The 12440-nt window shown below is 36.2% G+C and overlaps 2 protein-coding genes across 2 annotated transcripts in view; one reads left to right on the plus strand and one right to left on the minus strand.

Annotated features, from left to right (window-relative positions):
• Nucleotides 1-10113, minus strand: part of LOC138706223 (cathepsin D-like) — a 40655-nt gene extending 30542 nt beyond the window's left edge. The window contains exons 1-5 of the mRNA XM_069835263.1: nt 10000-10113; nt 8642-8723; nt 8448-8559; nt 7217-7323; nt 636-856 (exon numbers count right to left, since the gene is read on the minus strand). Coding sequence (XP_069691364.1) covers nt 636-856; nt 7217-7323; nt 8448-8559; nt 8642-8723; nt 10000-10109 — 632 coding nt within the window. The 5' untranslated portion in view covers nt 10110-10113. The remainder of the gene's footprint in view (nt 1-635; nt 857-7216; nt 7324-8447; nt 8560-8641; nt 8724-9999) is intronic.
• Nucleotides 1-12440, plus strand: part of LOC138706225 (fatty acyl-CoA reductase wat-like) — a 335996-nt gene that overhangs the window by 168243 nt on the left and 155313 nt on the right. The gene's annotated exons all lie outside the window — the stretch shown is intronic.

A 12440-nucleotide genomic window follows, 5' to 3' on the forward strand; every position in this document is an offset into this window, starting at 1 on the left:
GTCGCTGGTGTACCGGAATTTTTGTCCCGCAGGAGTTCTTTTACATGCCAGTAAATCTACTGACATGAGCCTGTCACATTTAAACACACTAAAATGCCATCGACCTCGGCCAGGATCGAACCCGCAATCTCGAGCATAGAAGGCCAGCACTATACCAACTGCGCTACCGAGGGCGACTAACTTTTTTTATCCTCTAATACTTTCCATAAGTACAGTACGATTATTTAGTCCTGACAGTCGCCGACAGTGTGCGCCTGGGTCAGGCGAGTTCATTAAGTTACGCCAAGGGGTGTTCAGGTTAGTCAGTCGCTTGGATTCAGAGCGATCGGATGTCTCGCATGCGGTAGAGCGTTGTGTTTCCAGTACAGTTAAGCTATACTGCATTTCTTTACTGACGGCTCGCTCCTATCTCTACTCCGCAACTCTCCCCACTACTCCTATTACTTCCCCTCTTTCGCGTCGCTGAGCTGTCAGGTCTAAATAATCGGTCTGTAATATTAAGCTGAGTTATGACATATGTAAGCTTCATTTCAGTAGAAAACCATGTAGGAATCATTACTTTCACACAACAGTCGGAGATGGGAATGAGACATGCCATGCATGAGACAATTTTCATAATGTTAATTGGTACGTACTTTGACAAGTAGAGGGAGAATACTTGCTCCTGGTCTGGTTGTTGGTTGAATATGTTGACCAATACTGGAGCAGGTTGAACTGTTTCGCCGTAGAGACTAACAAAATTTTCAGCCGTTGAAGAGAAGCCTACTCCCATGATCCCTTCTAATCCTCCCTGGAGCGAGGCATTGCAGCTGTCAACTACCGTGAAGTACTGGTTTTGCACTGGTATTCCGCCAATCTGTAGATGAATCAGGTTGTTAGTAACTTTTAATGTGACACACTGGAACTGTAACTGAATCGTGAATTGCAGAAACCCCACATGTCCATTTCAATAAATATTTCAGGAAAAAAAAAACTGATTATCTTCAAAAGCGTTTGATATTTTGTAGTGACTAATTTTTTATTATAAAATAATAATAAGTTCTTTTGTTTGGCATACATGAACTTTAAATTATTTCTTTAATATTTACCGGAAAAAAGTCTGATTTGCCTGGATATGTAGTGTTTCTGCAATTCACGATTGGTATTGTGTATCTACTTATTTAGTGAAAATAAAGTAGTCATAATTAACCATTTTTTTCTGATTTCGAATCATTTTACAGTGTAACACTTCAGTATTTAAAATATGATATAAATTTAAAATTTGAAAACTTTAAAACTTCATTGTGTTAAAGTATATTAATAAAGTTAATGTACCGATACCTTAAATAAATCGTACGATCGTTGTGAAATGTTTTGTTTCGTCGTCAGCGGTCGTCAGTAAAACCTTCGAAACGGCCGTAAGATATATTTAAGATACAGTACCTTTTTAAAATCTATTTGAACGCTATGAAGTTTCAAAATTTTAAACTTCTACAATATTTTAGATAATTAAGCCCTTTGGCATGGCGAACATCTAGATATATCTCTACCATGATTCTGGCCAAGAGCATGAAGGAAAAAATTCTGTTAAAATTACGTATTTTCTCTTAGGATGAATATTTCTTCATCAAATTATTTACGTGATACTAATTAAAGTATAGCCTACAGAGTATAAAGGGTATACTGTAAATATTTTTAGAGGTAATCGGGAATAATGTACTAAAACACAATACTTACGTAAAAATATTCTCAATATCAATATTCAGAATTATTTTTAGGCAAAAAAAATAAGGGCTAAAGACTGGTTTAATAATACTACTAGACTGGTTGAGTTTTACAAGACTAAACCTCAGCAATAATATTCACGACTACACAGGCTGGCTGTGAAAGTGATTACTATGTTTGGCTCAACATTTATATTTGTGAGCAACTGTTTTCTATTATCAACTTTAATAAAGGCAGGCATCGAACATCTGTAACTGATGTTTCATTACGATCAGTACTGTTCCTTTCGGCTGCCAACAGCATAAAATCCCGTTTTGATATAATGATAAATGAAAATATAACAACATGATGTTGTATATTTAAGTAGCTATAGAGTTGCTATTATTTCTGTAAAATAAATATTTCTTTATTAATTAATAGACTTCGTTGAATTGCCACACGCAGCATGCAATCAGGTTACCGATGCACGGTAGTATAGAGGAGGTGAGCGACCGCCCGGTCTCGTAGTATAAGCAGTTCATGTTAAGAGTTGTGACCGGTCCAAATAGATATAGCAGCTACAGCTAATGTATACCTATGTAAGCACTTATTTTTGCATTACTGTATTTGGAATAGTCAAAGCTTAACATTTGTTCAGTGCAGACAAGAATTCAATCAAACATACTACAATGAGTGTGTTGCTGTTCCAAACAATTGCCCCTGGAATACCCTTACCCCCGCAGCCAGTCTTGACCCGTTGGAAAACGGGGTTGGATGCTGTTAATTATTATGCAAAATATTACGGAAAAATAGTGGAGGTAACTGATGCATTGGATAGCACAGACAGTTCCGCTGTTGCATCTGTAAAATCATTGCCTTCTGAACAGCTATTGGAAGGTGTTCTGTTCATTTATTCTAATTTTAAAATCATGTCCAAAAGCATCACCCTGTTAGAATCGTCTAAACTACAACTCTCAGAAGCCCTTAATATAGTGTATAAAGTATCACAAACCGTTATCTAAAATAATAATTCACTAATTTCAGAAAAAGTGAAAGTGAAATGTAAGTAGAGAAACATTATTGCTAAAAATTCTGCCTATTCACAACTTCGTATTATAAATGATGTACTATTAGGTCACGACAAGACGTCTGAAGTTGGTGTACTAAAAAGTAGTGACTTTCCGTTCTTAAAATATGCACCTATTACATCGTGTGATGTTGAACGTACATTTTCTCAATATAAAAACTGTTTGAGTGACCATCGGAGGAGGTTCACTTTGCAATCGCTCAAAATGTACGTAACTGTTCACTGCAATGCACATATTCAAGGATGATGTGAATATCTTACATTAAATTTTGAGTTAATATATCTCACTATAAAATAATTGTGTATTTACATGTTTAGACATTTCCTACTTCAATTATCATTCATTACATTTCTTGAATGCAGAATACAGGTTTTATTGTAACCGTAGTATACTGCTCAGTGTTTACATAAGAGGTTTACTCCATCCGCTGCACGTCCCCTTCCCATACAGTCTATACCGCGTGCGTAGTAAACCTTACGATTCTCGTGGCAATTCCACGAAGTCTCTTAATTAATAATAGTCCAAGATAATTTTGTAAACACTGAACGGGAATTCGTATTAGTACTTCCTTTTGTGTACATTTTGTACGAAATCATCCCTTCTTCCAGTCCACCCTTATACAGAGCGCAGCCAATATCTGCATTCCGCTCGCGAGCTGTGAGCCGATTCGGAGATCGCAAACCTTGTGCAGGCCTGGTCTAAACTGACAGACGTTTCATAGTACGACAATTCATGAAACATAATACCCTAAAATACGTGTCAAATTTATCACAATGTTATGAACTCAGGGGAAAAGTAAATAGAATATTGTGTTTTATAAGAACATTTCTTAAACAAATGTCAAAACACTTGCATGTATACCTCTTACTATATTTCGTTCCATAATGTTTGACAGGCGTCAGAGGAGGAGAGAAGTATAATTGCTATTCAATGGCAGAAGTCTCGTTGAACGCTTATCTTGAAGTTGGGCCCGGTTGTTCCATTCGTTTATTGTAGGTTGTATTTGATTTATTTATACTATGAATGCGCTTTTTATTCCTACCAGTTGTTTAACACGATAAGAACCTGCCAAGGTATAAAGTTTGTAAATGTAGTAACATATTATCGTCATAACGAATTTTGTGTCGAAATTAGTATGGATGGAGGCGTAAATATAGATTCATGTATTATTAATAGAAAAGAACTGCAAGTTTCAGAAAAAGATCAAAGCTCATTAAAAAAAAAAGGAAAAGAAATTACTTTCTTATTCATAACTTTGAGCTTTTAATTCCTATTGCATGTAATAAATAAACTAGTTTTGTTTTCATTAAGACTTGCAATGTTTTGTACTGTTTTATACAGGATGTTTCCGAGGTGGTTTTATAAACTTTTAGGGATGATGGCGAAGGTCACATATATCAATTTGAGATAAGGAATCCTGGTCCGGAAATGACCGAGTCGAAAGTTACCAGCAAAAATAGTTGTGTGGAAATAAAATAATTTTATTCCTCTGTACACCTTATTTATGTGTATTTATCTATACATCTTACACATGCTGTATTCATCTGACGTTGGTTACATTGTCTACTTACAGTATTCCATTCACTGCGCTGTTTGAGGTATGGGGACTGGAAACTACACTAAAGCAATGCAGATGGCGTAATGTGTAACGGATATGGTCGGTCCTGTAGACAGCAGTGTATATGTACAAGTTGGAGTGACCAGTCGATCAGTCTTAGTGAAATGGAGGAGTACACGAGAGCGGAATAAGCAGACCTGATTTTCGAATACGGATGAACCAATGGGACCAGTAGACAAGCTCACAGATTGTATCGGGCGAAGTACCCACGTAAGAGACGTCCGACCTATACCATTTTTCCACGACTGTTCCAAAAGTTAAGGGAAGGAGGGCATGTGGTGCCAAATTACAATTCCATTTCCACACAACTATTTTTGCTCATAACTTTCGACTCAGTCATTTCCGGACCATGGTTCCTTATCTGAAATTGATACATGTGCCCTTCGCCATCATCCCTGAAAGTTAGTAACACCACCTCGGAAACACTCTGTATACGAGTAACCACTGAGCAGTGGCAAGAACGATTTGATTTAATCTAGCGCACGAGGCGAATGAGCTACGTGCGTTTGTTGCGAACACTTAAAATGAAGGCTAAAGGTATACAGAGTGGGTGGTAATCTCTGCACCAAACTTAAGAGGTGATTCTACATGTTAAATATAACAAAACTTTTATTACACTTTTCCTTCGATGAAGCAGGAAATAATAGTCTTTACCTAATGTTTGCAGCGCTCTATTGCGGTAATGGCTCGAGAGAAAAATGGCTGATTGCTATATAAACATATAGGTAAAAATAATCTGAATCTTTTTCTGCTAATTAAACCGTTTTGCTACTGTATGAATTTAAATTGAATATCGAAAATCGTTTAAATAAATCTTGCAACGCAATGCACGTCGCGTGTTACCGACTGAGTACAGCAGAGGGGGAGGGGGAAGTAAGGAGTGCAGGCCGCGCTTGCTAGAGTTATTGCAACAGCCGTGATGTTACCAAATGCTTCATAGGAACATAAGGATTTCCTCTAAAACGGTGAATGTTAGAGAAAAACTTATTTCGATTTTTCAAATCTCTCCTCATAATCTATTACCAGTTTCATTTTAGTGCAGAGGTTACCATCCATCCTTTATAAATGCGTACTACAACTGTACGTAAAGTAACCTGCCCCAGATGGATGATTCAGGCACAATTCGTCGGTAATATTTCGCACACAATGAATTTCGAAGCTGTATTAATTCTATGGTTGGCAGCGACCTTAAATAAGGTCCTACTGTTGCTACTTCTTCGAAACATTTAGGCAACCGAGAACACTTCGCTTAAAATGCAATAACTAATCGTATCTACTCCAGTCGGTAAAATGTGTCCATATTACACATCTCGGATTTATCTATAGTAGGCCTATAATGGATCCTGTGCATTTGAATCATTTTAGTATTACTTATTTCTCCCTCCGTCATCCCATTATTGACTAACAATGATTTTAATTACGAACAATAACACTTGACCCTTGTAACTCTGTATTTAGATTGAATTTATTCTGTGTTAAAGTAGTCGCCTACAGCAGTGATGTCAAAGCAAGCGCATTTTTCTGACCTTGACGTCGTGCGTGGGCATCAAGCGCTAGATATGGAAGAAGGAAGGATTATGTATATGAATAAGATATGAATAAGCAGCCTGTTGGATTAAGAAGACAGTGGTGTACAAACTTAAACCGGAACGTGAAATTTTATGTCGTTATTTTTATATGGCTTCTCTCTGTATGATATTATCTATATTGTTTGTAAAACAAAAGTAGCCTATTTAAACCAATTTCTTAATATTGCAGTTATGTTTTAAACGATAATAACATAATAAAGATTTAAGAAGGAATATTCACATAAATTCCATAATAGTTTAACCATACTATAGGCTACTAAGTGAATGAAACACATCATTCATAAAGAAAGTGATATTACAGGAAAGAGACTGAGTATGACATGGTAAGTTGGAATTGATATTGACGGTATCCTTAGCCTTATGAAAGTAATCAATAAACTAATCAAAACAACATCCCAGTACAAAGCGAAGTTGCCTAGGTATATGTTTTAAGTGAACCCATAACAAAACTCATCGCATTATGCTTTTAAGGTGATATTGGTGCCCAACTTCCTATCATCAGAATATTAAATTATTTTCTCGAGATCTGCTGAAGCTATAGAGTTGACTTTTTTACAAGATATGGGCACGTATCTTTTGTTTGTGATGTAACAATAGTTGCTTTCTTAATATTAATTTCCTTACAAACATTTTCAATGCGAATATTTTCAAAATTTGCAATGCACTGTCTTCAGTTATACGTATTTACGATAAGTTATATTAAATTTACGAAAATTGTTTCAGTACCTGTAAGGCTACTAAACAAACATATCTGATAATTTCACTTCTCTGTAAAAAAAAAAAGTAGAGAAAATATTCCTTTCGAATAAAAAAGCAAACTTGTGAAAAAATGAACATTAAGATTAAAACTTACATTCTTATAATGCAATTATACTTCTCAGGCAAATCTAAAAATTAACATGGACACAGTTTTAATAAATTCTCTTCCCTTTATCTATTGAATCAGTGCTGGTCATCCCTGTTTATAGCTAGACCAAGCGACATATACTGCCTAATTCCTCTGTCTCTTTTCTTTCCGCTGTAAAGCGCTCAGGCTCTCCTGAGCTCTAAACCGCGCGCTTGCGCCTATGGGCATCAGTTGACATGACTGGCCTACAGGTTCCAGTATTGGAATCGTATTTCTCATGAGATAGTAAAGCTACCTGCTTTGTTTATTAAGTCTTTGAAATTTTTGTTTCGGTTAAGATTTTTGGCTTTGCTTTTTTCACACCTAACCAAGGAAATCCTTCCTTACTTACCGTGACTGTGTCTTCGCATTCCGGGCCTTGTACTGCGTTACTTCCATATTTCAATGTGATGTCTTCATTAGAAACATAATTTTGGCATTGGAAATTATTAAACGTGCCTGAAAATGAAATTTATCTCTTGAAAAACATGTACAGTAGCCTATTATATTCCATCATACTTTTTTATTTTAATTTTCCCACATATTGTGTGGATCTGACACTGCATCTTCCACGACTTTCTAAATACTAAGAAAACGAGCAAAGTGTAGGAAGATAAAATATTTGAGAATTAAGGGTTGTTACAGGACTTACATTATACAGAGTATCTCAGAAATTTAGAAACAAATTAGTTGTTGTTGTAGCCACAGCGTAAAGATATTTGCCAGTGAAATCTTCAGAGCCCTATTTCAAATATTTTTAAAGTTATCACTCTGTGAATTTGTTAAAGCTTAATCCTTATAATGAAGATTACACAATATCTGAAAGGCCGGAAGAAGGGAAAGGATATGTGTTATATATACATTTATAGAAAGACATTCCTTATGTTTTGTTTCTTTTCACTCAAACAGTTTCCACTTTTCAAAAGGTAAAATTATGCAAACTCAATGTAACTCAAAGCGATGAGGCACTCCTGTTATCTGATTCCGCGGCAAATGAATGTATAAATAGAAAAGAGTGATAGATATAAAGAGATGGTGGATCGAAAAGCAGAAATGTGAAGGTCCATCATACCTGTGAGTTATAAAGTTGGCTGACAAATGTATCATATATCATATCATATCATATCATATCATATCATATCATATCATATCATATCATATCATATCATATCATATCATATCATATCATATCATATCATATCATATCATATCATATCATATCATATCATATCATGGTAAACAGTCCACTTTTTTGTCAAAATTATATATTTGTGATTGACAGTCTGTGTTTTTATCTTCAATTTTTATCTATGTTTTTTACGTTTAATGTGCCCATTCATAACCATTATTGTAAATTGTGTGTTATTCTGTGTCTATAGGCAAGCTTTAGAAGGGCAAATAATAAAAATAATATAGATCATAGAAAATCAATGCCTACGAGATATAATTGTCTAATAATAAACATAATGTAAAAGTGATTATGAAAGAGATAGGCAATATTATTGCACATATTAGACCGACATTTGGAAGATATAAGGGATCGTGAAACTTTCATTAAAATAATTTGCAACAGTTGATCTTACCACAGGAATCAGAGTTCGGAGAAGGGATAAAGAGGTTAGAGGATCCAGTGTCGACTTGAACTTTGAACGGTTGCTGTTGTGCTCCAACCAGAATTTCTGCTAAGTACATAATCTGCAATTAATAACATTTTATTTTACCAATGTTTAAGGCATAGTAAATCAGACTCAGTTCAATTATTGAATGCGATGCTTACATTGTTTACATTTGTCAATGCCACATTGGTGCCATCCCTTGCTTGTAGTGACTGGCCTTTTTGAACTCTTGTCAGTGGCACCCTGTTGAAGATACAATACACAATTCAGATTCCTTTTCCGATGTGATTGATTTGATCAAATTAAATTAGGCCTACTGGAAATCGGAATTGTCAGCTCCAGTGACTTCTTTTAATCAGTTACTTAACGACGCTATCAACTATTAGATTATTTAGCGTGGATGAAATTGGTGATAACGAGATGGTATTTGGCGAAATGAGGCCGAGGCTTGCCAGGGATTGCCTGACATTCGCCTTATGGTTGGCGAAAACATCGGAAGAAAACGAACCTGATAATAATCAGCCCAAGCGGGAATCGAACCCACGCCCGAGCGGCTAATTTTTAGTTCATAAAAAGAAGAGATGAGTACATCTTGATAGACACCTTGCTGTAATTGCTAAGTGGTGGCACACATGTTGTGGTTTTACCACATTATAGGCCTAGATAACTTCTATTCGATTATATCTAGTAAGAATGCTATGATATATACTCGTATATATCTCAGATACATGTAATAAATGTAAAAAGAAGGAAAAGCTGGGAGAACTTGACGATGTAGACTATTGACAGGGATTCGGAGATCAAGTCTGTCAATTTCGCTATTTGAGAGATATTTGTTATTTTTCCATTTCTTGTATGTAGAAATTGGACGATTTTCTCCCCACGATTTTATAGACACTCTGTTGTTGATTGCTTCCACTTGATATAGATTAAGTTACTGGTTCCTGATAGTTGACACAGATTATCTTACGATTGCTGCTACTTAACAGACACTCTGTTATTGATTGCTGCTGCTTGATATAGATTATGTTACTGGTTGCTGATAGTTGACATAGATTATCTTACGGGTTGCTGATTGATACTACTTCATAGAGGCTTCATGATTGCCATTACTTGATAGGGCTTCTCAGACTAATTGCTGCTACTTAATAGGGAATTAGTGACTGATTTCTATTACTTGATACAGACACTGTGGCTATTTGCTGCTACGTGATACAAATTATATTACTAGTTGCTGCTACTTGATAGAAACCTGATAACTGGTTCCTGCTACTTCATAGTACTCCATGAATGGTTTCTGCTACTTCGTAGAGAGACTGAAAATAGTGTCTGCTACTGTGTAGAGTCTCTGTGGTTTGTTGGTGCCACTTCGTAAAGATTTTTCCCCCGTTGCTGACACTTTGCAGAGAATTTGTAAGTTTGATGGTGTGTTATATGGCATATGGCCCATGATACTTGGCAGAGACTTTATGATTTGTGCTACTAGATAAGGAAATAAGTTGTGAGTTATATTTCTTACCGGATGAGTCCTTCAGTGGCACCAAGTGCAAGAATCAGAGTGAGACACAGACCGCAAGCAGACATTCTGGCTCTGTATTCTCCGGGTTGGAAGTGAAGGAGGCCTTGCATTACGCGGTTTAGGTTTATATGCCCGCAGAATAATGCACACCTGCAGTGCACCTGCATACAACCTCAGTCACGAATTCCGTAGTTTTATCTGAAATTTACAAACCGTGTTGCATGATTTTTAAATTATTGCAGTTGCTGATAAAAATGTGTACAGGTAGAGATGAGTTTTTCTCTAACATAATAATTTGTCATGATCAGACATCGATATTTTGGACCCGATAGAATAAGTTTACTAAGTCCATACTATAGGCAGCTTTTTCACTGTGTTAGAGGGGGATGGGAGTCGGCAGAAGAAGAGACATGTGTACATGAAACCCAGTTCAGTCCAGTCTGCTGGTGCTGTACAGTGACGTTCCAAAAAAAAGCAACTAATTTATCAAACATTAAAGTAAAACGATTGTTAGAGGAAAAAATTCTATAGGACCAAAAAATTAATGTTTACATACCGGTACATTAAAATAAAAAAAACCTGACTTACTTACTTACAAATGGCTTTTAAGGAACCCGAAGGTTCATTGCCGCCCTCACATAAGCCCGCCATCGGTCCCTATCCTGTGCAAGATTAATCCAGTCTCTATCATCATACCCCACCTCCCTCAAATCCATTTTAATATTATCCTCCTATCTACGTCTCGGCCTCCCTAAAGGTCTTTTTCCCTCCGGTCTCCCAACTAACACTCTATATACATTTATGGATTCGCCCATACGTGCCCATCTCAAACGTCTGGATTTTAAGTTCCTAATTATGTCAGGTGAAGAATACAATGCGTGCAGTTCTGCGTTGTGTAACTTTCTCCATTCTCCTGTAACTTCATCCCGCTTAGCCCCAAATATTTTCCTAAGCACCTTATTCTCAAACACCTTTAATCTATGTTCCTCTCTCAGAGTGAGAGTCCAAGTTTCACAACCATACAGAACAACCGGTAATATAACTGTTTTATAAATTCTAACTTTCAGATTTTTGGACAGCAGACTGGATGATAAGAGCTTCTCAACCGAATAATAACACGCATTTCCCATATTTATTCTGCGTTTAATTTCCTCCTGAGTGTCATTTATATTTGTTACTGTTGCTCCAAATATTTGAATTTTTCCACCTCTTCGAAGGATAAATCTCCAATTTTTATATTTCCATTTTGTACAATATTCTGGTCACGAGACATAATAATATACTTTGTCTTCTCGGGATTTACTTCCAAACCGATCGCTTTACTTGCTTCAAGTAAAATTTCCGTGTTTTCCCTAACCGTTTGTGTATTTTCTCCTAACATATTCACGTCATCTACATAGACAAGAAGCTGATGTAACCCGTTCAATTCCAAACCCTGCCTGTTATCCTGAACTTTCCTAATGGCATATTCTAGAGCGAAGTTAAAAAGTAAAGGTGATAGTGCATCTCCCTGCTTTAGCCCGCAGTGAATTGGAAAAGGATCAGATAGAAACTGGCTATACGGACTCTGCTGTATATTTCACTGAGACACATTTTAATTAATCGAACTAGTTTCTTGGGATTACCAAATTCAATAAGAATATCATATAATACTTCCCTCTTAACCGAATCATATGCCTTTTTGAAATCTATGAATAACTGATGTACTGTACCCTTAAACTCCCATTTTTTCTCCAATATCTGTCGAATACAAAAAATCTGATCAATAGTCGATCTATTACGCCTGAAACCACACTGATGATCCCCAATAATTTCATCTACATATGGAGTTAATCTTCTCAAAAGGATATTCGACAAAATTTTGTACGACGTCAACAAAAGTGATATTCCTCGAAAGTTACTTACTACAGTTAGTCTTGTCCCCCTTCTTAAAAATAGGTACGATTATGGACTCCTTCCATTGTTCTGGTACAATTTTCTTTTCCCAAATTGCAAGTACAAGTTTATAAATTTCGCTAGATAATGCCCTTCCACCCTCTTGTATTAATTCTGCTGGAATTTGATCAATACCTGGAGACTTGTACTTTTTCAGATTTTCTATTTTCAATTTCGACTTCAGAAGGTGTGGGTTCGGGTATAAATGGCTCAGCAGTTTGTATTTCAATTTCGTCCCGATCATTTCTATTTGGCCTATGTACATTTAGTAGTTGCGCAAAATAATTTTTCCATCTGTTTAGGATTGATGGAGCGTCTGCAAGCAAGTCACCATTCTCATCCTTGATCACGTTTAGCCTTGGCTGATATCCGTTCTTAAATTCCTTTATACCCTTATATAAATCTCGAATGTTTTTTTCTTACTATTTGTTTCTACCTCATTCAGTTTTTCCTTCAAGTAACCTCTCTTTTTATTCCTAAGTGTACGACTTGCTTCCCGTCTTTCA

The sequence above is a fragment of the Periplaneta americana genome, chromosome 9, assembly GCF_040183065.1.
Source record: "Periplaneta americana isolate PAMFEO1 chromosome 9, P.americana_PAMFEO1_priV1, whole genome shotgun sequence".
Taxonomy (NCBI): domain Eukaryota; kingdom Metazoa; phylum Arthropoda; class Insecta; order Blattodea; family Blattidae; genus Periplaneta; species Periplaneta americana.